This window comes from Pistacia vera, unplaced genomic scaffold (assembly GCF_008641045.1).
Source record: "Pistacia vera cultivar Batoury unplaced genomic scaffold, PisVer_v2 Contig461, whole genome shotgun sequence".
NCBI lineage: Eukaryota > Viridiplantae > Streptophyta > Magnoliopsida > Sapindales > Anacardiaceae > Pistacia > Pistacia vera.
In genome coordinates this window covers 444,845-469,447 of record NW_022196292.1, presented here as the reverse complement: position 1 = coordinate 469,447, position 24,603 = coordinate 444,845, and the positions used below count along the sequence as shown (strand labels likewise).

At 36.3% G+C, this 24,603-nt stretch overlaps 5 protein-coding genes across 5 annotated transcripts; 2 read left to right on the top strand and 3 right to left on the bottom strand.

Moving 5' to 3' along the window:
* Positions 1-1,681: 1,681 nt before the first annotated feature.
* LOC116145410 (protein DA1-like) lies at positions 1,682-4,516 on the top strand. The gene is made up of 8 exons (XM_031430872.1): positions 1,682-1,704; positions 1,783-1,843; positions 1,945-2,034; positions 2,412-2,525; positions 2,607-2,834; positions 2,971-3,080; positions 4,015-4,076; positions 4,164-4,516. The coding sequence occupies exons 1-8, from the start codon at positions 1,682-1,684 to the stop codon at positions 4,514-4,516; spliced, it is 1,041 nt and encodes a 346-aa protein (XP_031286732.1).
* A 2,721-nt stretch (positions 4,517-7,237) lies between these two features.
* Positions 7,238-10,303, top strand: LOC116145350 (4-hydroxy-3-methylbut-2-enyl diphosphate reductase, chloroplastic). Its single transcript, XM_031430802.1, has 10 exons — positions 7,238-7,578; positions 7,945-8,141; positions 8,353-8,532; positions 8,648-8,779; positions 8,898-8,972; positions 9,059-9,164; positions 9,255-9,349; positions 9,643-9,828; positions 9,960-10,046; positions 10,143-10,303. The coding sequence occupies exons 1-10, from the start codon at positions 7,305-7,307 to the stop codon at positions 10,206-10,208; spliced, it is 1,398 nt and encodes a 465-aa protein (XP_031286662.1). The 5' UTR covers positions 7,238-7,304; the 3' UTR covers positions 10,209-10,303.
* Positions 10,304-10,428: 125 nt separating this feature from the next.
* Positions 10,429-12,916, bottom strand: LOC116145349 (protein DETOXIFICATION 33-like). Its single transcript, XM_031430801.1, has 7 exons — positions 12,646-12,916; positions 11,930-12,471; positions 11,764-11,850; positions 11,626-11,682; positions 11,271-11,509; positions 10,989-11,194; positions 10,429-10,533 (listed from the first exon to the last, which is right to left on the bottom strand). The coding sequence occupies exons 1-7, from the start codon at positions 12,889-12,891 to the stop codon at positions 10,480-10,482; spliced, it is 1,431 nt and encodes a 476-aa protein (XP_031286661.1). The 5' UTR covers positions 12,892-12,916; the 3' UTR covers positions 10,429-10,479.
* A 1,677-nt stretch (positions 12,917-14,593) lies between these two features.
* LOC116145458 (transcription termination factor MTERF6, chloroplastic/mitochondrial-like) lies at positions 14,594-16,009 on the bottom strand. Its single transcript, XM_031430909.1, has one exon. The coding sequence runs from the start codon at positions 15,889-15,891 to the stop codon at positions 14,641-14,643; it is 1,251 nt and encodes a 416-aa protein (XP_031286769.1). The 5' UTR covers positions 15,892-16,009; the 3' UTR covers positions 14,594-14,640.
* A 4,448-nt stretch (positions 16,010-20,457) lies between these two features.
* On the bottom strand, positions 20,458-24,209 carry LOC116145369 (cytochrome c biogenesis protein CCS1, chloroplastic). Its single transcript, XM_031430825.1, has 8 exons — positions 23,774-24,209; positions 23,270-23,489; positions 23,067-23,178; positions 22,607-22,879; positions 21,984-22,249; positions 21,262-21,418; positions 21,089-21,172; positions 20,458-20,970 (listed from the first exon to the last, which is right to left on the bottom strand). The coding sequence occupies exons 1-8, from the start codon at positions 24,135-24,137 to the stop codon at positions 20,815-20,817; spliced, it is 1,632 nt and encodes a 543-aa protein (XP_031286685.1). The 5' UTR covers positions 24,138-24,209; the 3' UTR covers positions 20,458-20,814.
* Between the last annotated feature and the right edge of the window lie 394 nt (positions 24,210-24,603).

Below are 24,603 nucleotides of genomic sequence, written 5' to 3'. Positions count from 1 at the left end.
GACTGGCCAATTCGGTCCGGTTTTTAAAACAGAGGGGAGGAGCGATTGTGCAAACCATAATCGCTCGATTGATGGGGTCGGCAGGAAAAGGGTTTGAGGGGTTTTGGTAAGTGATGATCGGGAAAGAGAATAGTGGTAATAAGGGATTGTAACGATGCCAAAATCAGAAAGGAAATATAAATTTAGATAGTAAAATAGTATTTTAAAAGTACGTAAATAGGAAAATGTCATTAAACAATTATTTAGGTGGGAAAAAAGTCTTTTACTCAAATAAAATAAATAAATATTTTTTTTTTTCTAGGCCTCAAATATTATCAAACCCCAACTAGTTAGCTGGAGTCGGTTAGTCTGTTACTTGTTTCTTTGGTTGCTCTTAAGTTAAATGTTACATCAGTTAGTGTATCAACTTACTATAAATTAGCTTGGTGTTATTCATAAAAGAGGGGAGATAATCGGACAGAGGAACGCGAGAAAGCATGAAAATTCCCGAACGAAAAAGGTAAAGAGTTNAGAGCTTCACAACTCAACTGTTTTATCTTTTAAGGTTGCTTTTTCAGTTAGTGGTAATCTCTAGTTCTCCACCCCTTCAGGATATGATGGGCCCCCCCAGCAACTATTCTGAAATTATGGCTACTGGAAATATAAATGTAGATTTAATATCACTTTTCACCCGCAAACTTTTAAAATACCACTTTATTACCCAAATTAATATTCCGGTGGCGAACAGAGAGCAAACTCGATCTAAGTTGTTAGGCCTTTTGAAGAGGGAAAGTCAATGAGTCTTTTGATAGTAGAAGATTGGACTTTGGTAGTTAGAATTGATCGGAATTTGACTTGGGAGGAGCGGCTGTGCAAACCTTAATCGCTCGATTGATGGGGTCGACGGGAAAAGGGTTTGAGGGGTTTTGAAAAGTGATTGTTGGGAAAGAGAATGGTGGTGGTGTTGGGTCGCAACGATGCCGAAATCAGAAAGAAAATATAAATTTGGATAGTAAAATTGTATTTTAAATGTCTGTGAGTAAAAAAATGTCATTAAACAATTATTTAGGTGGGAAGAAGTCGTTTACTCAAATAAAATAAATAAATATTTTTTCTACAACAATATTTAAACTTTTAAAATACCATTTTATTATCCAAATTAATATTCCGATGGCGAACAGATAGCAAACTCGATCCAAGCTGTTGGGGCTTTTGAAGAGAGGAAGTCAATGAGTCTTTTGGTAGTAGAAGATTGGACTTTGATGGTTAGAATTAATCGGAATTTGACTTGAGAGGAGCGACTGTGCAAACTCTAATCGCTCGATTGGTGGGGTCAGGGGGAAAAAGGTTTAAGGGGTTTAATGAGTGATGATCGGGAAAGAGAATGGTGGTAATAAGGGATCGCAACGATGCATAATAAAGTAATATTTTAAAAATCTATGAGTGGGAAAGTGTCGTTAAACAATAATTTAGGTGGGAAAATGTCGTTTACTCAAATAAAATAAATAAATTTTTTTTTTTTTCTAGGCCTCAAATATTATCAAACCCCAACTAGTTAGCTGGAGTCGGTTAGTCTGTTACTTATTTCTTTGGTGGCTCTTAAGTTAAATGTTACATCAGTTAGTGTATCAACTTAGTATAAATTAGCTTGCTGTTATTCATAAAAGAGGGGAGATAATCGGACAGAGGAACGCGAGAAAGCATGAAAATTCCCGAACGAAAAAGGTAAAGAATTTTGTTCATGTAGATTTTTTATTTTCTCTTCAAAGGGAAATAATATTTTGGTTTTTTTTTTTTTTACAGGAATGGTTTCATATACATAAAATGTAGCTATTGTCTCCGCCCCATCCATGCAGGCCGCGAGGTAAATTTAATCTGATTAAAAAGGAGAAAATATTTTGACTGTTTTTAAAAGCACTTACAGGGAATGCTGCTAAAAAGCACTTAATTCTTCTCTTTATGCAGTTTTCTGAAAGGATAAAAATAGAGCGTGGCGTTTATTATCACAAGGGCTGCTACAACTGTGGACAAAAATGTCCTGTTTGCTTGAAACCAGTAAGTCTATCGATAAATTTAGGGGTGAACATGGGTAAAGGGTAGAACTAGAACCGACCCTATTAGGGTCTGATTCCAGTTCTGGAAAATTGGAACTGGGAATTCCTAGGTCTGGTTCCAATTCCTACAATGCTGGAATTAGGAACTAAAACAGAGGTCCGGATACCCGCGTAGGAACTGACTCTAAATTGAAATTTATCTGGGTACCGAAACTGGTCGGTTCCAATTCTGGTTCCGGTTCTTTCAAAATATACAGAGTACTTGGAACCGATCATCCTTAATACCATACATATTCATATAAGAAATATTGATATTGTTTGTAACCTTTTTGGTTTACCTTTTAACTTGACAAAACTGCAATTAAATTGGAATTTCAGATCAGCTATCATCAAGAAGAAGAGAGCTTCCAGCATTCAATTTGGCCCCAGATCAAATACTGCAAAATTCATGTTGGCCAAATTCCCAAGTGCTGTATCTGTGAAAAATATCAGGTTTATTTGTTATCGTTTCAGGAGCACCTAAGACAGACAGACTGCGTCTTTGATTTTCTGATTTTTTGATTTTTTGTGCAGCCAAAAGATGAAAAATACATCAAACTTGTGGATGAACGAATGCTCTGCAACGACTGTCGTTGGACGGCGATCATGGATGTGGATAAACTGCAGTCGCTTAAGAATTATTTGCTTCATTTCTTCAAAGTAAATCATGTGTCCTTCAAGAAAGATATTCCCATTTACTTGGTAGACATTAATGATATCAAAAGACTTGCAAATCGTGGAGCTGTTCTTTCAGATACTACTGTAAGTCGTGTAACAAGGCAGCGACATGAAATTGTCATCAATAGTGTAAGGATAAATACATCCTTTCAAGGATTTTATCTCCATTCTTTAGAAACTATATTCATGTCATTTAATGATAATTTATTATTAAAACCAGATTATAAGCTGTACTTTGGAAGAAGAAAATATGATGGAGATAGTGCCCAACAGGCTCCAGGAACTGCAGCTGAAACCCCCTTGGATTCTGATCGCTTATGGCTTACCATGGTACATAAATTTTCCATGTCTTTCACCTGTTTGTTTCTTGGATTTCAATTGGATTGTAGAATCAATATTCTTATAAAGTGTTGATGATTTTGGCTTAAATACTTTTGGGATACAATGTTTTTGAAGTTTTGGTAGATACCATATTATTTAGCCAAGCCTTTTGTCGGTGCCAAAGTCCCACATCGGTTAGGATACGAGGATTTTGGTTGCTTATATAGCACAAGAATACCCTTATCTCCCAGAGGCGTCCACTCCTAAGTGGGACAAAATCGTGAGCCACTGCAGCAAAGCGAACAATATCTCTTACATGGACTAGGTCGACAAATCCCTTCCATCCAAGAGACGCCTTTTTGTGGACAAAACCGTGTGAGTCCCACATTGGTTAAAAGATGAGAACCTTAATCTTTTATATAGCACAAAGACATACTCGTCTCTCAAAGGCATCCACTCCTAAGTGGGACAAAATCGCGAGCCAGTGTAGCAAAGCGAACAATCTCTCTTACATGGACTAGGTTGACAAATCCCTTTCATCCAATCCAAGAGACGCCTTTTTATGGATAGAACTGTGTGGGCCCCATGTCTGAAAGCGGATATTGGTGTCAAAATCCCACATCAGTTAAGAGTGTCAAAATCCCACATCAGTTAAGAGATGAGGACCTTGGTCCCTTATATAGCACAAGGACACTCTCACTTCCCAAAGGCGTCAACTGCTAAGTGGGACAAAATCGTGAGCCATTCTAGCAAAGCGAACAATCTCTCTTACATGGACTAGGTCGACAAATCCCTTCCATCCAAGAGGCGCCTTTTGGGCCCCAGGTTCCAAAGCGGACAATACGTCTACATACATCTGTCTTTGTGATAATAATGTTTTGTGTAATTGGTGATTTATACCACGTATTGTTAGTCTTATATTTTATATATTCTGCACAAACAGGTTAATAGCTGGGGAGCTCTTGGCTCAGGAAATGATGCACGTCTGGCTGCAGCTGAAGAAAGGTGATCTATTTCTTGCTTCAATCTCCAGGAAATTAACAGTTGCATCTGTGCTAATATTATCCAATATTATTATTACTTTCTTTGCAGATTACAAAACGTTTAACTGGCCATTGAAAGAGGGAATCTGCAGGGCGATGGCGTACAATTGCTTGGGCTACATAACAGACCCGGCAGGGAGCGAAAGAGAGAAGAGAATAAAATTTTTCCAGGAGATGAGAGCGTTTCGGAAGACGAGAATACAGAACGAAAGGCCACAAGTGTTTGGATTGGGATACATGGGAGCAACAAATGCAATTAAAAGATATGGATTAATCAGCACACTTGACAGAATTTTCGCTAAGACCAACGGAGGAACAACGCAGGCGGCCATGAATAGAGATGAAGATTTCGAATACACCCCTGATTACGTACGAAGCCTGTCCAGGAAAATTTCTAGTTGACACCAGAAAGCAATTAATATCAGATATAAATTTTGTCGAATATTTAAGAAAGATTAACTTCCTGAAGACATTTGACAATAAGAACAATATATATATAATTACCTCTACATAGTTTCACGGTTCGCTTGAGACTCTTAACTGTATTACTTAAGAGGTCCGCAGTTCAAATCCCCATAACTACTAATAAGGGGGAGCCACGGGAGGCTTACTTAGCCGTTAACTTCAGAATCTCAGGAGATTAGTTGAGGTATACACAAGTTGGCCTGAACACCCTTGGATACCAAAAAAAGAAAAACAATATATGTATATAAATGTAAAAATTATATAATGATTTGGCTCCCGTTTGTTAGGAGTTGGAAATTAAAAACGTTTTATGTGTTTTGGTAAAACCAACACATAAAACGTTTTATTTATAAATTATAACATAAAACTTTTTTTTTTTTTTTTCATAACCGAGGTGTTTGGGCCTGTTTATAGGCACTTAAACTAATCTCCAAGGTCCATTGAATACCTACAAGTCTAATGAGTTATTTACAAGCCTAATGGGTCACAGGTAAGTCAACTAATACCCAAGGCTCCATTAAACATTCTACTAGCCTAATGGGTCACGAGTAATGCTACAACCATTGACGGTAGTGCACCGAATGATGTGGCTAAATCCTGACCGTTGATTAATATTAAGTTAAAATTAATCAACGGTCAGGATTTTGTTACGTCATTCGGTGCACTACCGTCGGTGGCTGTATTATTTTCCAATGGGTCACAGGTAAGTTAACTAATCCTCAGGATCAATTGAACACCCTGCAAACCTAATGGGCTAATGGGTCATAGGTAAGTAAACTAATCCTTAGGGTCCATTAAATATACAAGCCTAATAGGTTACAGGTAAGTCAACTAATACGAGGATCCATTGAACACCCTACGAGTCCAATGAGTCATCTACAAACCTAATGGGCCATAGATTAGTCAACTAATCCCAGGGATTCGTTAAACTCCCTACAAATCTAATAGGCCACAAGTGAGTCAACCTATCCCAAGATCCATTAAACAGCCGATAAACCCAATTTGTCATGTAAGTCACAAATGTGGTAAAAGACCACTTTGTGGGACTTAAAACACAAATGTGGTTGGAAACCATTGTGCAGGACTCAAACACAAGACCTTTTGATAACCCATCTAGATGGTTAAAATCTTGCCGTTAGACCCTATTGATATATAAAAATCTAATGTTACACATTATAATAGTGATGCACAATGTTTATTAACATTCCTTAATGATGTTTAAAACGTGACTAAAACACACAAGAACAAGAGAAGACAAAAAGGACAAAAATGGTGGTTAAATCTGAAAAAGTCTAGAAGCTAAAATGTGTTCACACAATTGTATGGAAAAACAAAATCAATGTGGCAATTTGAAGAAGAAAAAAAAAATAGAGATTGTCATGTTCCTCATGGAACCCATAAATTTTATTTGATGTAAACATGGTTGATGGGTAAGTCTAAAGTCCAAGTCCATAACTATAGGTCATTTTTAAGCAATAAATGAAGAAAATATTTCCCATCACATAAACACATATATAATTCATAAAATATTTTATGGTGTGAATTGAACAAACTGATCCGGATACAACAGTTATAACTCTATATTTGCATGATTCATATCCAAATCCATATGGCTCCGTTTGGTTCATTATTCTGATACTTTCTAGAATAATATTTTGAAAAAGTTAAATTGGGAAGGTATTACGATGTAGGATTTGAAAATTAACAAAAATACCCCTATGTTTGTTTATTTACTAAACACCCCTATAATAAAATATTAAAAGTTAACAAAAACACCCCCAACCCACCCATTAAATACGGACAGCTGGCCACCACCGCTGGAGGGTTGCTGGAGTGTTTTTGCAATTTCTAAAAAAAATATTTAGGGGCGTTTAGTTAAATTAACAAATTTAAGGGGGTTTAAAAGATATTAAATAATATATAATAATATTTTGAGAATAAGTCAATTTTACTATTTAACTTTATTGGGAATACTAATAATATTATTCCCAAGAGTGTAACAAACGGAGCCTATATTTTTTATAACCAACGAACTAGCTTATACACACTTCAACTAATCTCTGAGATCCATTGAACATCTTACAAGCCCATTACGCGGGTAAGTCACAAATGTGGTAAATGACCATTTTGTAGGACTCAAACACAAAACTTATGGGTAACCCATCAAGATAGTTAAAGTCTTGCCGTCCGGATCTTAAACTTGTTCTATCGATTGCAAGTTTTTATTAGATTTTTAGTTGAAATAATATTCAACCGTTAGATGACTTTCTCACAAATTAAACGACTCCTCTTTTTGGCGTACATTATTTTAAACGTAACGTAATACAACCCTATAAAAACATTCTTACATTAAGTATTGAGACAAATCACATTTTCATCATTAATTTAGGTAATTTAGAAACTTTATAAATGAAAAAAAGAAAAAACGTTAATTCAAATAAAAAATAATAATAATTCCTTTGAGACTAAATTCATTTAATCAATCTCTTGAGACTAAAAGTAATAAGAAGGAATCACAAATTTACAAACAAATACCAAAACGAAGGATCCTTCTTGACAAAACGACAACGCATCCTTAATTAATAAAATATATATTAAAAGAAAATCTGAAAAAACATGGAACACGAGTTGATGCAAAGCATATAATGCGCACCTTGGGTGCACAATTCATATTCTCTTTTCATTCTTCGCTAACGTGCGCATTATCTCCCTCCAACGGTATCTCATGGCGACGACAACTCTCCAACTCTGCCGTTTCTGTGCGCGTACGGACATAGCCTCCCGTGAACATCGCGCCGGAGTGTTCGCTCTCAGGAGCCGGAAGCCGTTATCGGTTAAATGTTCCAGCGATGAATCTCCCAGTAGTGCTTCCGTGGCTGTTGATTCTAAATTCGACTCCAAGAAGTTCCGGCATAACTTGACCAGAAGTGAGAATTATAACCGTAAAGGATTTGGCCACAAAGAAGAGACTCTCGAGCTCATGAATCAGGAGTTCACAAGTAAGAGTTTTTTTTTTTTCTCTCTCTAAATTTTGTGTTTTATCTTCTTCTTTTTTTTTTTTTTAAATTTAGTTAAATATTCAGCTAAATTTTGGATTTTTAGTAATCTAGAATTGGTGTCTTGTTTGTTTTTATTTTTATTAAATATTTAATATTCGGCTCAATTCTTATTTTTTAACTTTTTCTTATGAGTATAGTTTGCTTTGATGAGCTTGAAGTAGAGTACTGAAGCTTGTATGTACATAAATGATGAAAAGATACATATTGAAGTTGTATTTTTTTTTTTTTTTAAAATTATTATTATTATTTTGAGTAGTTGTTACTTGTTTTTGTTTATGGAGTAATGAGTTTGTTGTAAATGATCAGGTGATATTATAAAGACTTTGAAGGAGAATGGATATGAGTACACATGGGGAAATGTTACTGTGAAGCTGGCAGAAGCTTATGGCTTTTGCTGGGGAGTTGAGCGTGCTGTGCAGATTGCTTATGAAGCGAGAAAACAGTTTCCAACTGAGAAGATCTGGCTAACCAATGAAATTATTCACAATCCAACTGTTAATAAGGTCTTATAAATTTTATGCAACTTGTTTCATCATCTGAGTTTTCAGATTTTGATGCCTGTTTCTTGTTATGGATTTTAGTGAAACTTTATTAAAGTTTTAAGAGTAATTTTTTCCTGACCACATCATCGTAATGGAGTCTGTCTTTTTTATGGGTTATTCTTAGAATATAATGATGGACTGATTGTTGAAGCTCTTATATTTTTCATGGCAGCGTTTAGAGGAGATGGAAGTTGAAAATATTCCTATTGATGAAGGGAAGAAGCAATTTGACGTGGTGAATAAGGGTGATGTTGTGGTTTTGCCTGCATTTGGTGCTGCAGTGGAAGAAATGTTGGTCTTAAACGATAAAAAGGTGCAAATCGTTGATACAACTTGCCCCTGGGTATCCAAGGTACGTTTAGCATAGACAGGTCGTCTGTCATTGTGATTATTGTTTTTGCTGTGACTCTTCAACTTTGCATGTTGCAACTTTTGCTTAGATTTGTAACTTTAAAATTTTCGTGAAGGTTTGGAATTCTGTTGAGAAGCACAAGAAGGGAGACTACACTTCAATTATTCATGGTAAATATGCTCATGAGGAAACCGTAGCAACTGCATCATTTGCTGGAAAATATGTCATTGTGAAGGATATGAAAGAGGTATGTTCAAAAGGGGGCTAATATTCTGTTTTCTGATATTTCAATATTTTTTGAAGAAACAATACAATAAACAAAGGAGATTTTCATTATAATGTTTTCTTATATGTTCTTACTGCAGGCAACATATGTTTGTGATTACATTCTTGGGGGGCAACTGAATGGATCTAGCTCTACAAGAGAGGAGTTTCTAGAGGTAAAAGTTTGTTGCTCATTTGGCCATGGGTGTCAATTACCTTGTGGAGTTGTGCAGATATTGAATGGTTGTTGGCTTGTCTGCAGAAATTTAAGTTTGCAGTTTCAGAGGGGTTTGATCCAGATCAAGACCTGATAAAAGTTGGCATTGCAAATCAAACTACAATGCTCAAGGGAGAAACAGAAGAGATTGGTCGGTAGCATTTATGCTAATTTCATTCCTTTGTTCTCCTAGAAAGTTTAACACTGGTATTTACTTTTCTTTTTTTATTTATGTTTACAGGAAAATTAATTGAGAGAACCATGATGCAAAAATATGGTGTGGAAAATGTAAACGACCACTTCATGAGCTTCAACACAATCTGTGATGCTACTCAAGTAATTTTCAGTTCTCTACTCGTGATTTTTACCGTTTAGATTTTCTAATCTTGTGAATTATAGAGCATTCTATGGCTTAATATCATTCTCTGCTTAATAAAAAACTTATAAGTTGCACTTTTATGAACCAAAGAGAACTATATTTCTATTTAACGACAAAGCTACCTTCCCCGGAAATACACAATAAAGCCAAACTGCAAGTTATTTGAAAGCAAAGTTGCTTATGCCAATTGCTGACCAATATATTTAGTCTTCAGTCCAACTTATGCTCACTTCTTTTCTTCCAATTTCAGGAGCGACAAGATGCAATGTATAAGCTCGTTGATGAGAAGCTGGATCTCATGTTAGTGGTTGGTGGGTGGAACTCAAGCAATACCTCACACCTTCAAGAGATTGCAGAAGACCGTGGTATTCCCTCATATTGGATTGACAGTGAGAAAAGAATAGGCCCAGGAAACAAAATAGCCTATAAGTTGATGGTAGGTTGAACACATTAAAATTTTATTCATCAAGTTCTCACTTTCACTAACTCGATAAAGAAAATGGAAAATAATTTTACTTTCCAAAATCTGAGATCATCTGATCACACGTAACTCGATGTCTTTTACAGCATGGGGAGCTGGTTGAGAAAGAGAACTGGCTACCACAGGGTCCGATCACAATCGGTGTAACATCTGGTGCCTCGACTCCAGATAAGGTAAACTCTCATCCACATACAAATTAGGATCTTACGTTGGCAGAATAGTTTCTCATTTATTTATTCTTTTTTTCTTTTCTTTTCCGATTTGTACAGGTTGTTGAAGATGTACTTGTTAAGGTTTTCAACTTGAAACGTGAAGAAGCCTTGCAATTAGCATAAATCAATGTCCACACAAACACATTATGAATCAGTTATACTATGTAACCTTAACTTTTTAGTTCTGTAATATAAAGTCGTATGCTTTTTGGGTTCCATTTCTTTTGCCTCTTTTCATTTCATTTCCTAGCCAACATGGTAAAAACAAGTCAAATGTACTAATTTCTGGCCACAGGTTTATAGATTTTCTTTTTCTCAATACCTCTCTGAGGAAAACAGAGTGCTTCATTGAAAAATCAAATATGGCTTCTCCTGTATTTGAATCTAATCAGCTTCATTCATTGGGTTTACTGCCCCATGTTTTCATGCGAGCTTCAGCTAGCAAAGCCTGCAACATTTAGGCAAATTCCATCACTGGATTTTAAACATACGAAATCTCGCAAAACTAATGCCCATTTAGCCATTGTTTTAGAATCCAGCCCGGCCCGGCCCGGCCGGTGAACGAGGTTGGGAGAGTCTAAAAACTGGAGAGCTTATTTGACCCAGATTCACCCAGGGTTGGATCGGGGGTATTGTAACAACCCGCTGGTCAAACGTTTTGGAAAAAACCGGGTGACTGAAATTGTAGAAAACGACGACTTCAGGTGGGCAAACATGAATAGGGGTTAGGGGGTTTTGAAGGGTGGATCATGGTGAGTCAGGAGGTGGTCTTTGATTAAGTTTTAGTCACCAGAATCATCGGAATTTGGCCAAGAAACAACCAAACCCTAGCTTCTGATTGCCAGGCTTAGCCTCGAGTTAGTTTTTAAGACATTGCATTTAACAACTGTGTTCGTGTCTTACCTCTTTCTGCCATTTGGTTCGGGCTATCAGGCAAGACAGAAACAACGTCTGCATAAAGCAACCGAGCAACAGCCCCGACCATATGCCATAAACGCCATAGTTAAACTTGTAGCCGAGCAAGGCACTAACAGGAAGTCCGAAGATGTAATAACATGAAACATTTATCAATGCAACCAAAACCTGCCACCCTGCACCAACTGCAACCCCTGCAAAACAAAAACGGAACAATTTCTGTGTCAGTTTTACAACACTTTAATAGAATTCAAAGGTAAAATTCATTACCATAGAGAACAGGTTGAATGCTGTTGAGGAAGATGGTTGCTGCCAGAAAAAATCCCAGCTTTGAAGTCTCTCTAATCACTGCTGCTTTATCTGTGAACATTTTCGGAAATTGGTTCTTGGTTGCCACAATTGCTACTGTGAATAAACTTCCCATCGTAGTCGATGTTATGATTGCCACAACTATGGCGAATTTTGTTGCTTTCGGATGTCCGGCTCCGAGTTCATTCGACACTCGCACGCTTCATTAGAATCAGAATTTACTTTTTTAGAATAAAAGATAATCTATCTATCCACGAATGATGTTAAACACAACAAATGATGTATTCTATAACGTACATCTTCAGAAGGGACTGACCTTATGGCTGCATTGAAACCCAGAGCAATCATCACAAACCATAGTTGCAAGTTCATGCTGCCATATTAGATGATACATGAGAATCTGGAGATGATATAAGTTGAATGTTAAATAACATGAATAGAACAGAAAACTTACCAGATTGAAATGGCGTCTACAGCGATTTCTGGATTCTTTAACCATCCTACCATTAGAATAACTGCTGTATAATACCATAGCTCCAAGCTGTTACCATAACAGGTTGATCTTATATCAATAAGATGAAAAATATCCTGAAAACTTTATAATCTATAGTTGTAATTACCAGAACATCACAGCTGATGCAAGTGAGAGTTTCACAAAGCTGCATAATGACCTGAAAGCCATCAGGGAAAAGCCATTCCAAGCAGCTGGGAAACACCCGGATACAACATAATAGCTCATGGCAGAAACCATAAGCCACCAGGAGATATTCCCAGCCATGGCAGCACCAACAATTCCATGATTGAGTTTGGCCACAAAAATCCAAGTTAACAACACATGAAGAAGCAAAGTTGCCACTGAAATCATAGTCATGACCCAAACCCTGCTCTGAGATTGCAGAAACTTCTGTATAGGAAAGTTGATTGCATAGGCAAACAACTGAGGAATTACCCACAAAGAGTACTGCCCTGCTAGCTCAGAAATTCGCTTATCTTGACGAATGAGCTGCAACAATGGCGATGCATAAATGTAAACAGGAGTCAAACACAAAGCTGTAGTGCATGTAACAACAAATGATCTCTGTAAATATATTCCAAGCATCTCAAAACGTCCAGCACCAACAGCCTGCCCAGAAAGTGTCTCCAAAGCACTCCCCATCCCCAACTAATAAAAGTTAAACAAAATATCAGTTCAAACTTCAAATCAAATATGTATAAATCCTCAAACAAAAACACACAAACAGACAAATTTTTCATGAAAAGAATGCGTTTTGTTTACAAATTGACAAGAAAAAGCATATACTAAATATCGAAACAATCAAAATTTGGTGGTACTCACCATGATTCCGTAGACAAATCCTTCAATGACATTCTGGGAAACAGAAACGGCAGCAAATTCAAGCTCTCCCAAGTGACCAACAAAGGCAGCTGTGATAAACGAAATGGAGAACTCAGAGACTGATGCTAAAATCACAGGACCTGCAATCTCCCACAGTTTCTTTGATTCATTCATGCATCCTTTTTGCAAACCCCCATCCTTCTCCATCATCACACTTTCCTCAATTTCCAATGTCTTCCTCTCCATTACCAATGGCTTCTCTTCCCCTTCCATTGTGGGATCTCTTGGTGCAATCCCAGAATGTAGCAATTGTGTTACGTAGACCTCAAGTCATCAGAGTCCAACGATCGTATGGGGCTTTTCGTTTCATTATAACTAATAGATTCTAAGATTAGTAAGTGCAAGTTAGATACAATGTCGCTAAGAATTTTGTAGAATAATATATTATAGGTGATCTTTCATAAAAATTATTGTTTGAATAAAACAGATTTATGATTTTATATTGGTTTTATCAAAAAGAAATTATGTTTAGAAACTGCCCTACAAATCAAAAGTTGTATTTTAGAACTTAAAAAATATGAATATTCTTCATTTCTGAAAATTGAGTACAAGTTCAAGGGCTTGAATTGGCCACCAAAATTAGGCATAAAATCTGGACTTGAAAAACAGAAAACTCTTTGAAAACCAGAGATAATATTTCGTTATATGAAGATAAATCATGACTCATCCAACCACTTGACGGTTGGATCAGGTTCTTGAGTAGAAATAGCAGAATACAGAACTTCTACTTACCAAGTCAAAGATGTTCATATAATAATTTTGGTTCCCATAATACACTTTTTGAGCACATCAAATGATATATCAAGCATTTTACAGAAAATCGTTAAATTTTGTATCCAAGAAATATTCAATACATAAGTAGACTAAAACACTCTGGATTTTCTGTGTCAGTTATCTAATTTTCTCTTGTTTTCTCTTAATCCCCCCAAGTAGTCTCAGACTGCCAATAAAGAGTCTACAAGATCATTGAAGAATTTCCTTGCTAAATCTTACAAACTGTGGGAAGAATGAAACTCGTGGCTTTTTGCTAGCTGATGGCCATGAAGAACTGGGCTCGGTACTAGACCTCGTGAGGCAAGGCAACCACATGCCTGGAAGATTGAAACCGAGCCTGTTTTATGGTCATCCAAGAGTTGGCTTATCTTGATGAATTGTATCTCTAAATTCATGTGAATACATTAGATTTTCACCTCTTCCTTTTATGCAATATACTCTCCCCGCTTTCTATCTGACATTGCCTCAAACAAAATGATAAGCAACTCAAAAGACATTATTAACAGTACTAGTTAGATAGACCTTCACGATTGAAAGTTGAAACGTCTTAAAGTTTTTCACCAAGCCATTTACAAGTGAAAAACTAGAATTTGAGATTCGAGTAACCCATCCTGAGTAAGCTTGCGCGTACCTTAACTAGTCCTCCGGAGCCTTAAAGTTAAAGATCAAAGAAGCCTCCAGTGGCTACTCTTCCTTATTAGTAGTTGTGGAAATTCGAATTCAAGACCTTTTGAAAGTCTCAAACGAATTGCTAAGCTAACCTAGAGATAGTTGGGGTTTTAATATGCTCTTTTAGCAAAAATCATCAACGATGTTATGACTCTCTCTCTAACCACTGCACTTTCTTTTCTTTTCTGTGGATGTCATCTTTTGCTTCTTTGACTCAGCATGTGTTTATTATATATATATATGTTCTACAGTTAACTGTCTACTTTCTTTTCTGTGGATCACTGTAGCAGATAACAGCTAAATAGTTGTAATATTTCATTGATGCAGATATGTCATAATATGTTTAACTTGTTTGTAACAAAACAGTCGGAGACAGAAAAAAATTTCTCAAACAACATGAATTTGATAGTCCTATGTAAAACTTCTCTCAAGTCTGTATTCCTCTCAACTTTTTGACACTACCAAGCAAAGAGAAAGTTTTATGTGACTCTTTCATTTCACAGACCTCTGAAATTCAGGATTCACATCCAGGAAATCAATTTTTCCTTCATACACATCCAACAACTGAGGAACCTTTTCATGAAATCGAGTTATATACATATCCATAAATTTACCTTCCGTAAGTTTTAAGTAAGCGGTTGGAGATATATCTTCTCTGATCAATCCTTTGGATAGCAGATGCTGAATAACAAAACACCTTGGAGCAATCCTCTTCTCTAAGCTGAAGAAGAGACCTTCTGGCCATTTGGAAATATCTCGCGACAGCCAACCCATTCTGTTCACAAGGAAGTCCATACCTCTTGTAATCTTCTCCTCAGATATCAGCATACAGTATGGATGCTTTCTAAAAGCAGCACGAGTCTCATCCTCGGACCAACCCCACCTCCTATAAACCTCAAACTTAGATTCCCAAACCGATTCCTTCAATTGGCTAATTACTCCAACTGCCATAACAAACACAATTTGGGTAGGATCGAATCCCATTTCCTTAACCTTATCGACAATCCTGCAAAATTTAGAATGTTTGGAACGTGCTGCGCTTGATGTATTAGTCACCAAAAAGATAATACCAGAGTGAGGCACACCAATATCTTTCAAAAGAGCTATATTTGGACCAAGATTTTTACTCCTTAAATCCTGTAAAAGTCCCCGTCCCATGCGCTTCAAAACTGTAACAACTTTTTTGTCATCAATGACAACATTCTTGAGGAAATTGTAATTGGGGATGAGATGATTCTTTAAACTCCTAGATAACAATGGTGGAGTCCTAGCTATAATCTCCGCTACCTCATCCCTTGAAACTCCCATAGAACGGAAAAACTCAATCTTGGGAGAAAGTGTCTTTTCAGGATCAAATGAAATGACTCGTGGGCATCCTTTCACAACTTTAGAGATCTGGGTTTCAATGAAACCATGGTCGCTGAGAAACCTAAGGACTGAGTCCGCTCTTTCAGTGTTCTTCAATTGAATCAACTTAGAAGCAGAAACAGCACATTTTAAAGACAACCCACATGAGTTTATCAAGTATGAAAGAGTCAAAGACTCTTCCTGTTCACTTTGTTCAGTTTTTAACGCTCTCTTCCCTACATGCGAAGATGATGAAAGAAACCTAAGAGGGAAAATCTTATTTTGAGAAAAACCCAGTTGAGTAGTTGTGAGATTCAGAGCTAAATCCCTATCCCTATCCCCTTCAGCAATTACTTTTCTTGTTGTTCTACAAAGAAAACGAAACATAATGAACATAACTCACTCAAGTTTAAACTGCATTCCGGAAACTTCTTCAATTCAAACTGCCAATGGCAAGACTACGAAGGCTGAAGCTGAATATAGAGCCTTCAACGTTCAATCTTTAGCCGCCATTGTTTTGTAATGTTCACCTAGTGGGGATGTGTATAATAAGTTATTTATTTGACCCCATAGAAAACAGAAAAGAGGTTCGGGTCAGTTTCGGGTCAAGTGCTTCACCATTTCATAGGGCTGTGCAAAACCGGGTACCCGCTCCGAATTTGGCCAAAAACCGGGTACCCGAAAATTCGGGTACCTCAAAAAATATACCCGCTAACCGAACCGGTTTTAAACTATCCGGTTTTGCGGGTACCCGAAAATTCGGGTCAAAAAACCGGGTAAACGATTTTGGTACCCGAATTTTATATTGCTTGGTTACAAAATTTTTAAAAAGATTTCAAATATTAATTAACCAAAAAGAAAAAGGTTTTAACATGTAAAAATAGATTGAAATTTTAACAATTTAATTAAGCTCCAAAAGAGCTAATGAGAGAATCTCAAAAAGCCGTAAATTAATTTATTTAAAATCCTACAAGCCTTCTTAAATACAACCAAATAATTCAATGGTGTTAATGTTTATGACTTTAATAAGCTTTTCTTACTAATAAATAAACTCTTAGATAAGTTGTTTCATTGTAACAACTCAACTGGATATTTCGGCTTCAAATATATATTAATTTATGAGAAAATATATATTTACATGGGGTTTATGAATTATGATTGTGTCAAAATTGGGACTTGCCCACAACTAGTATCATTAGTTAAATATATTCCAAAGGATATAGAAATGTACAACTTAGTATCAAATATGTAATTATTTATGAGAAAATACACATCTAATCATATATATTCAAAGGATATAGAAATGTAAAACTTAAATCTTATTCATGTAGTATCATTAGTTGCCAGAACATCAAATTTTAATTAATGCCTTCAATACTTAAGATTTAATATACACCAAATCAATGTAATACTCTATATCCTTCATCTAAATCTCCAAGTTCAGATCTCTCCCTTTTCAAAGTATTATTATGCTCAATCTCCCACAGGGTTTGATAAAAACTGAATAAAAATTCTGCCATAACTAAGAGGTATACCTACAATAATTTTGAGAGACTCAAGTTTATAGATATATTCAAGCCGAAGAACTAAAAAGAGAGTGAAAGTGCTTTAATAAAGCTAAAATTTTCTGGACACTTTTGTGTATGAACAAAGGAGAAAAAGAAAAGAACACTACCGTATAGATATTTTGTTCAGCTTTGTATACTGAAATCTTTTCCATCAAATTTGTTTCTAAGTTTTCAGGATATACTTCAGATACTTCCAAGTTAATTAACATAACACAAGTTAAAAGAAAACATTAAGTTAAAAAAACAAACTACTGTAAATATAAAATAACATCAGATTAACAATAACAAACATTAATTTACTCTCTCTCTAACTTTAAGTTCTGAATAGTTGCAGAATATTAGGCAGGTCGGCTTGGTGGTGGCTACTGGTGGTATCGGTGTCTCGGTGATAGATCTGACAAGAAATGTAGCTAGAAACTTGGTTAGAAACTTGTAGAATTAAAGAGAAAAAAAGCAGAATTTTACCTGGTTAGAAAATAGAAACTTGTAGGTCGACAGCAGCTTCAAGTAGGAGACTCTGCTGGTGGCACTTGGCAGCGACAGTCGGTGACCGGATTAGTGAAAGAAGCGGATATTGGTAGTCTGGTAGGAAGCAAAGCTGCAGGACTTGAGTGCTGGAATGGAAGAGAGTGAAGAGACGAAATGAGTCAACTGACGAGTGACGAGAGTGGAAGATTGAGACAGTGAGACTGGAACTCTGGAAGTTTACACAGTAAAGAGGGGAGATTGGAGACTGGAGAGTGACATCTGGGTTTTAGTTTTGTTTAGGGCATTTGAAATTTTCAGTTTGGCATTTGGGGATTTTTTTGCACAGACGAGTCACGAGTTTGTTAATCTGTTTTTTTTTTTTTTTTTTTTTTTAAATAAAAACCGGTTACCGGATACCCGGTTTTAAAAATTAAAAACCGATACCCGAACCGAAAATTCGGGTACCTTCTAAAAACTACCCGAAACCGACCCGAATTTTCGGGTACCCGAAAATTCGGGTTCGGTTCGATCGGTTACCGTATTCGGTTCGGTTATCGGTTTTTTTTGCACACGCATTTCATGACTCGATTTATACCTGTCTATTTTAACTCCATTTTTGGATCCGATCATAGAGTAATTTTCCTGTTCAAGTAAATGGTAAGGATGTGCTGAAATAACCATATGGTTACAATCAATTAGACTTTTGGATATATATTTAAAATGTCTTAAGTTCAATTTATGGTTGTAATAGCGGTGGTCAAAATTTATCTGGCTGTCAACTTTAGGGTTTTAGAAATTAGTTGAGGTGTACACAAACTAATCCGAACTCCAGTCATAAAAAAAAAAAAAAAGGGAGGGGGGATATGTGAAAAAAAAATTAATTGAGGTATAGGTAATATGTTTTTCCCTGAATACATTTGGCAACTGAGGAACTTCTTCCTGAAATTTGGTTGCATAAAAATTTGCTCTCTGCAGGGTTTAAGTAAGTGGCTGGAGATATATCTTCTTTGATCAATCTATTGGATAGAAGAACCTGAATAATAAAACACCTCGGAGCAATCCTCTTCTCTAAGCTGAAGAAGAGAACACAGTTGGCCATCCAATGTGGATGCCTTCTAAATGCAGCAAGAATCTCAATCTTGGATCAACCCCACCTCTTATAAACCTCAAGTTTAGATTGCCAGACCGATTCCTTCATTTGGTTAAGCGCTTCAACTGCCAGAACAAACGAAGTTTTGGTGGAATTGAATCCCATATCCTTAACCTCATTGACAATTTTGCAAAATTTACAGCATGCTGGAGATGGACTGTTAGTCACGAAATAAGAAATCCGAAATTGAGGCACCGCAGTATCGTTCGAAAGGGCTATATTTGGAGCAAAATCTCTACTCCTGAAATCTTGTAAAAATACCAATCGCCTACTTTTTCATCCTGAAGACATGAACTTACAACATTCTTGAGGGAATTGTAATTGGGAACAAGAAGACTCTTTAAACTCCTATAGTTAACAGACCTGGACAGATAGCTATGATCTTTACAAGTTCATTACTTGAAACCCCTATAGAACGGAAAAATTCAATCTTGGGCAAAAGGGTTTTTTCAGCATCATAAGAAATGAGTTTTTCAGAAATGTGGGTGTTACTAAAACCATGGCTACTGAGAAGCCTAAGAACTGAGTTTGCTCTTTTTGTGTTTAACAACTTTTTTTGTGAACGACAACATTTTTTTTATTTACCAAGAGTGTCCAGGCTAGTTTGCACACACCCATTTTTTTTAACATCGGGGTGTCTGAGCTAGTTTACACATACCATAATCTCTCAAGGATTTATCACCGGGGTGTCTGAACCTGTTTGCACGCACCTCAACTAATCCCCCGAAACCCTGAAAATCTGATCTAGTAATCCTTCCGTGACAACCTCCTTTTGTTCTTTTATCATCAGGTAACCCAATGTGTTCTTTTATCATCAGGTCACCCAATGGTGGTTGTAAACAACAACATTCTTGAGGAAATTGTCATTGGGAACAAGAAGACTCTTCCTGGACAGATAGCTATGATATTTAAAAGTTCATTACTTGAAACCCCTATAGAACGGAAAAATTCAATCTTGGGCAAAAGAGTTTTTCAGCATCATAAGAAATGAGTTCTTTAGAGATGTGGGGGTTACTAAAACCATGGCTACTGAGAAGCCTAAGAACTGAGTCCACTCTTTCTGTGTTCTTCAATTTAGGATTCTTAGAAACAGAAATAGCAGATTCTAAAGACAACCCACCCACATGATTTTATCAAGTATGTGACCGTCAATGACTGATTTTGTTCATTTTGATTAGCTGATGAAAGAGACCTAACAATCAAAAATGTGTTTTGAGAAAAACCCAGATGAGTTGTTGAGTTGATGAGAGACAAATGTGTTCTTCTACACAGAAAACGAAACATAATGAACTTTGTACTTACTTCGCTAAACTTTCTTCAATTCTGAGACACCGATGTTGAGGCAGTTGAGCTATGGCGCAGGCTTTTGAATTGAAGGAACCATAACATAAATGAACCCAAGACCGTTGAAGATCTACAGACTTCAATGACATTTCCCAACTTGTCGCATGATCATATCCCATTTGGATTCTCTAAATAACTTAATGAGAAGGAAATCTTTCAACTAAATATTTTTTATATTCGATTAATTTATAGCCTTTCCTGGAGTGATTGAAAGAAATGCTATAACATGAAACTTGAAATATAGCCTAGCCTTTGAGAAAGCACACAAAGCTGCCAGATACTTTCATGAATATACACTAGAACCCACAAGAGAGTAACCATGTTATGCTTGAAAGAATGCAATCAGCACCGGAACTGCCGGAATATTTGTGAAATGAATCCCAAAGTGACAAGAAAGCACGTATAATGCAAAGTAGACATAAAGAATGATGATGTATTCAAAGGTATGAATCTTTCAAAAAAGCTTGAAGTCAAGTATGGTAGGTACAATAATGGCTGATATGAAAACTTGTACATGAAGAAAGTGAAAATGTAATCTCAAGGCTGAGACTTATGGTCCCAGACATAATTATACATTCTATACATGAATAAAAACAATTTTGACTCCTGCCGAGCTGTTGCGTCTACCTATATGAATTGACTTGTAATGGAGTAACTTGCTTATTTGTCAGGCTGGACAACTAAATCGAAGTCACACAATATCTAGATTTTACCTCAAGAATTCATATAGCAGTTAATATAGTCCCACTTAAGTGCTCTGTCTGTCCATCACATCACACGACTTTGAAACTAGCCACTAATGCCATCAGATTGCTTGGAGACAGATGATTCAACTATTTCTGGAACTCGATCAAGCAAGCGATTCATTTCATCCGGAAAATCTCCCTTGGCTCTATTAGTCTTTCCTCCAACAACAACGGTAGTTCCATCTTGTAAGGCCCATATCTTTAGGTTGACCAGAGAAGAAAACAAAGAACACAAACATCAAATGAAGAAACAAATTCATCGCCAAATTCTATATTGAAACAGATATAGCCAAATTCATAATGTAAAGAAATTTTACCTGCGAATGAGATAAGTAACTGATGCAAGTTGTGAGCATTAGAGCACCAAAACCAGCGTACACAATTGGCACTCCTGGGTCAGTCTGAAATAACAAGCTTTAGTTCCAATTTATAAACCTAAAATAATGAATAACAATTGCACGTTGTTGTGTACAATATTTCAAGTCCTCACCTTCAGGTCAAGACCAGTACTCCCTATAGCATCTACAATGACAATTTTTGAGCCATCAACCTCAATTGGAAGCTTAGAGTTAGGTCGTCGGATTCCAACAAAATTCCCTTCTTGATCATATATGACAATTGATTGAAGATCACGAGCAAGCATGGATCTAAAATGGAAAATGAAGAGGCAAATATAAAGAACCAGGAGGGGTGGAGTTGGCAGAAGAAGAGCGAAGGAAATAATTGATGACAATTAATTCTAGGCTAACAGAAACTTGACAAACCAGATCATTTAAAATACCCAGAAATCCTATTTAGTTAATGAGACAGTTTAACAAATTCTATCCTCTATGAAAAATCCAAAACACTTGTAACAACATAAAATTTCCTGCCATAAAACCACATGCTAAAGTAATTATATAAAATACATAGTAGCCATTTTCAGTTTTTCTTCTATGGGAGGTCATGATTTGTTGTAATGTCCTCTTTGAAAGTGTTTCGTAATGACTACAACATTAAAAGAAAATTCTGTGCTAAAAAAATAACAAGTAATGACTCAGCATACATTAGTTGAAAGAATGGGCCGTATAGGCTCCCAAAGTCAGCAAAAATCCTAAACTAATCCTTTAGTTTTCCAGTAAGAGTTTACGGAAAGACAAGGGAATATCATATCTGTAAATTCCTGTCTACATAACTTAGTATATACAGGGAATAAGTGCAAGAAGTACATACATTCCTTTGACATTTGAAGAATTGACATCTCCAACAGGTAAGAAGGTCCCGTAAAGTTTCTTGTCTCCGTTGACCTTTAGAGGGGCCATAGCCAGATTGAAAGGTCCTTCATCATCCTTAAGTATCTGTAGTGCTGAAAAACTCCAATCTGTCTGATACATAGTGATCCCACCATATCTTAAAGGGTCATTTACACTAATTGTTTTCCTCATCACCTCCTTCCCACCAAGATCAAATAGAGAAAGATCAGTGTGAAACTGCTTCACCTATAACATAAACCAGAGAAAAAACTCAGAAATGAAGAAAAATGTCAATCTCTTTTAAGCATTTTAAGCCATAAAAACTGAGACGAAATGCACTTGATAAAAGAGATAGTTTAATGTACAAATCACTGTGAGTAGGCTTAGGACATCTACCCTATGGTAGATACATATACTCTCACTTGTACAATTTCTTTGCTTTAACTGTTATCTTTTTCAGGAAAAATATATAAATGTAAGTTGAAAAGCAAATATCCTTAAAGATTTTGAACATATGAAATATTTGATACAAATCAATTCCAACTCATATCATAAGGTTCCCTCCCCTCATATGGGTTGTTAGAGAAAACAAAATTGACCTACCTCTCCACTGTCATAGTAGTCCATGTAGAATTTGTTGACATGAACCTCGGTGTTGAAAGAATCAATTGGAGTAGACAGAAACCCCATTGGGCCTAAGACATCACCCATAACAAAATTAAGCCCCTGTGGAACCGTAACTGAACCTCTGAAGCTCCCAGTTGCGCTAAGAGTTCCACCTGCCATTATCAGCAGCATCGCTATGTGCACTCCAATAGGGGCAAATCGACCAACCAGCCCTTTGAAGGCATATAAGAATGGTCCTTTCAAGAATACCTATATTCATCCAACAATCATACTGAGTAGAAAGCCTTTCATATAGAGTAACACCCCACGAGGAATAAAAAATGATACAGAAGATGACTAACAAATAAAAATTTAGGATGAAGTAAAAACATATTTAACCAATTTGTTTCACATGACAATTCATATCAACTAAAGAACACAAAGTAAAGGAGCAGACCTCATATCCAGCTCCCATAAGAATAACACCCAAATCTTGAATAGATGCTCTTGGCAGAGAGTCCGAAAATTCCTGCTTCCGGATAGCCTCAGCTGATTGTAAAAATTTCCATCTGCATATATATTCAAATAGTTGTATTAACAAAAAGCTTCTCCAACAGATTTCCGGTCAGAGAGTACATAATTATGGCAGAAAAATCAGACCTTCTTGCAACCTTAACGAGGGGAATCTGTGTGGTGTAAGTGCAGGACATGAGTGATAATCCCATGAGAACCAACAATCCCAGAAAAATGGGTGATGAGAACATGTGATCAAATCCAAGTGTGAGAACCCATCTCCAAGTGAAGAATCCCAACACAGGATTATCTTCAGGGTACTTATTGAAGTAGAATTCCGGTGTCTCGCCTTGTTCAATCACAGTACCTGCAAATGCAATGCATTACACACACAAAACAATTTTTCCAAAAACAATGCAACAGATACAATTTTCAAAGAACATTAAACAGCCAGTGAAGCTAGATTTGAACAGGCAACTATAGCTGTAAATTTCAATTCCAATTTCAATTTATAATAATAAGGTCTTGAACACAGTGCTTTTAGATCGTCTTTTCTATACACAGTTCACTAATCCCAATCAAACCATTGAACACAAATGAGAGAAGTAAAACCAAAAACAAAAAGAATAAAAAAACTATAAGGCCACATACCAATAGCCATAAGACCAGCAATAGCAAACATCTCTCCAATGGCCAAAGGCAAATTAGAGAAAACAGCCAACACCCTTCTAGGCAACCTCTTAACCAACCCAAAAACTCCTCTCGTTCTCTCAACTTTCCCCAAAGCTTCCTCATTTTTCAACGGCGGTGGCTGTGTATCCGACAACACAATCTTCTTGGATACATTCTCGTTTTTCTTTTTGACATCTTGAGAAGTCTTGAGCTTGCAAGAAATGGAGAAAGAAAGAGATGGTTTTTTAAACAGAGTGTAAACTTGGGGGTTGAATGTAGAGTAGTGAAGTAAAGGAGCACTGAGGAAGTGGGTTCTGTGTAGAGATGAGTTTAGAGTTTCCATTAATGGAGAGCTTCGAGTTTTGGAACTAACTGTGCTGTGTTGTGTCGTGTAATAACGACCATTGCTGTTAGTTTATCCTTCAAGGACAAAGTGAGATATTTGTTGGTGTGGCTTTTGTATGGATAATTTAATAAAATGGTAAATTTCAGAAACCATCCTCGGCTCTTAAAAATTATTGGACCCCATAAAGTTTTGATACCCTGAAAGTTCATATATCATTACACTATACTAAAATATTTTTACAAATTTATTAATTTTAGAATCTAGATATCCTCATTATTAAGTATAATTGATCACATAAAAAAAAAAAATAAATAAAAAGAAAATGGATAAAAGAATCACATCATACAAGTTTTTTTTTTTCTTTTTTTTGATAACCGAAGTATCTGGGCTAGTTTACGCACACCTCAACTAATCTTTGAAGCCCATTGAACACCTTACAAACCTAATGTTTTAGGTAAACCAC

What these genes read in the sequence shown, in the direction of transcription:
- LOC116145410 (XM_031430872.1), top strand. Translation starts at nt 1,682, where the DNA reads ATGAAAATTCCCGAACGAAAAAG. An exon ending in CCATCCATGCAGGCCGCGAG is followed by an intron (nt 1,844 to 1,944) that starts GTAAATTTAATC and finishes CTCTTTATGCAG; the next exon opens with TTTTCTGAAAGGATAAAAAT. An exon ending in CTGGCTGCAGCTGAAGAAAG is followed by an intron (nt 4,077 to 4,163) that starts GTGATCTATTTC and finishes CTTTCTTTGCAG; the next exon opens with ATTACAAAACGTTTAACTGG.
- LOC116145369 (XM_031430825.1), bottom strand. Translation starts at nt 24,137, where the DNA reads ATGGAAACTCTAAACTCATCTCTACACAGAACCCACTTCCTCAGTGCT. An exon ending in TGCTGGTCTTATGGCTATTG is followed by an intron (nt 23,490 to 23,773) that starts GTATGTGGCCTT and finishes TTGCATTTGCAG; the next exon opens with GTACTGTGATTGAACAAGGC. An exon ending in TCTTCAAATGTCAAAGGAAT is followed by an intron (nt 21,419 to 21,983) that starts GTATGTACTTCT and finishes TTTCCATTTTAG; the next exon opens with ATCCATGCTTGCTCGTGATC.
- LOC116145350 (XM_031430802.1), top strand. Translation starts at nt 7,305, where the DNA reads ATGGCGACGACAACTCTCCAACTCTGCCGTTTCTGTGCGCGTACGGAC. An exon ending in CTTGCCCCTGGGTATCCAAG is followed by an intron (nt 8,533 to 8,647) that starts GTACGTTTAGCA and finishes ATTTTCGTGAAG; the next exon opens with GTTTGGAATTCTGTTGAGAA. An exon ending in GGGAGAAACAGAAGAGATTG is followed by an intron (nt 9,165 to 9,254) that starts GTCGGTAGCATT and finishes TTATGTTTACAG; the next exon opens with GAAAATTAATTGAGAGAACC.
- LOC116145458 (XM_031430909.1), bottom strand. Translation starts at nt 15,891, where the DNA reads ATGTTCATTATGTTTCGTTTTCTTTGTAGAACAACAAGAAAAGTAATT.
- LOC116145349 (XM_031430801.1), bottom strand. Translation starts at nt 12,891, where the DNA reads ATGGAGAGGAAGACATTGGAAATTGAGGAAAGTGTGATGATGGAGAAG. An exon ending in GCATCAGCTGTGATGTTCTG is followed by an intron (nt 11,851 to 11,929) that starts GTAATTACAACT and finishes TTATGGTAACAG; the next exon opens with CTTGGAGCTATGGTATTATA. An exon ending in GGTTTCAATGCAGCCATAAG is followed by an intron (nt 11,510 to 11,625) that starts GTCAGTCCCTTC and finishes ATTCTAATGAAG; the next exon opens with CGTGCGAGTGTCGAATGAAC.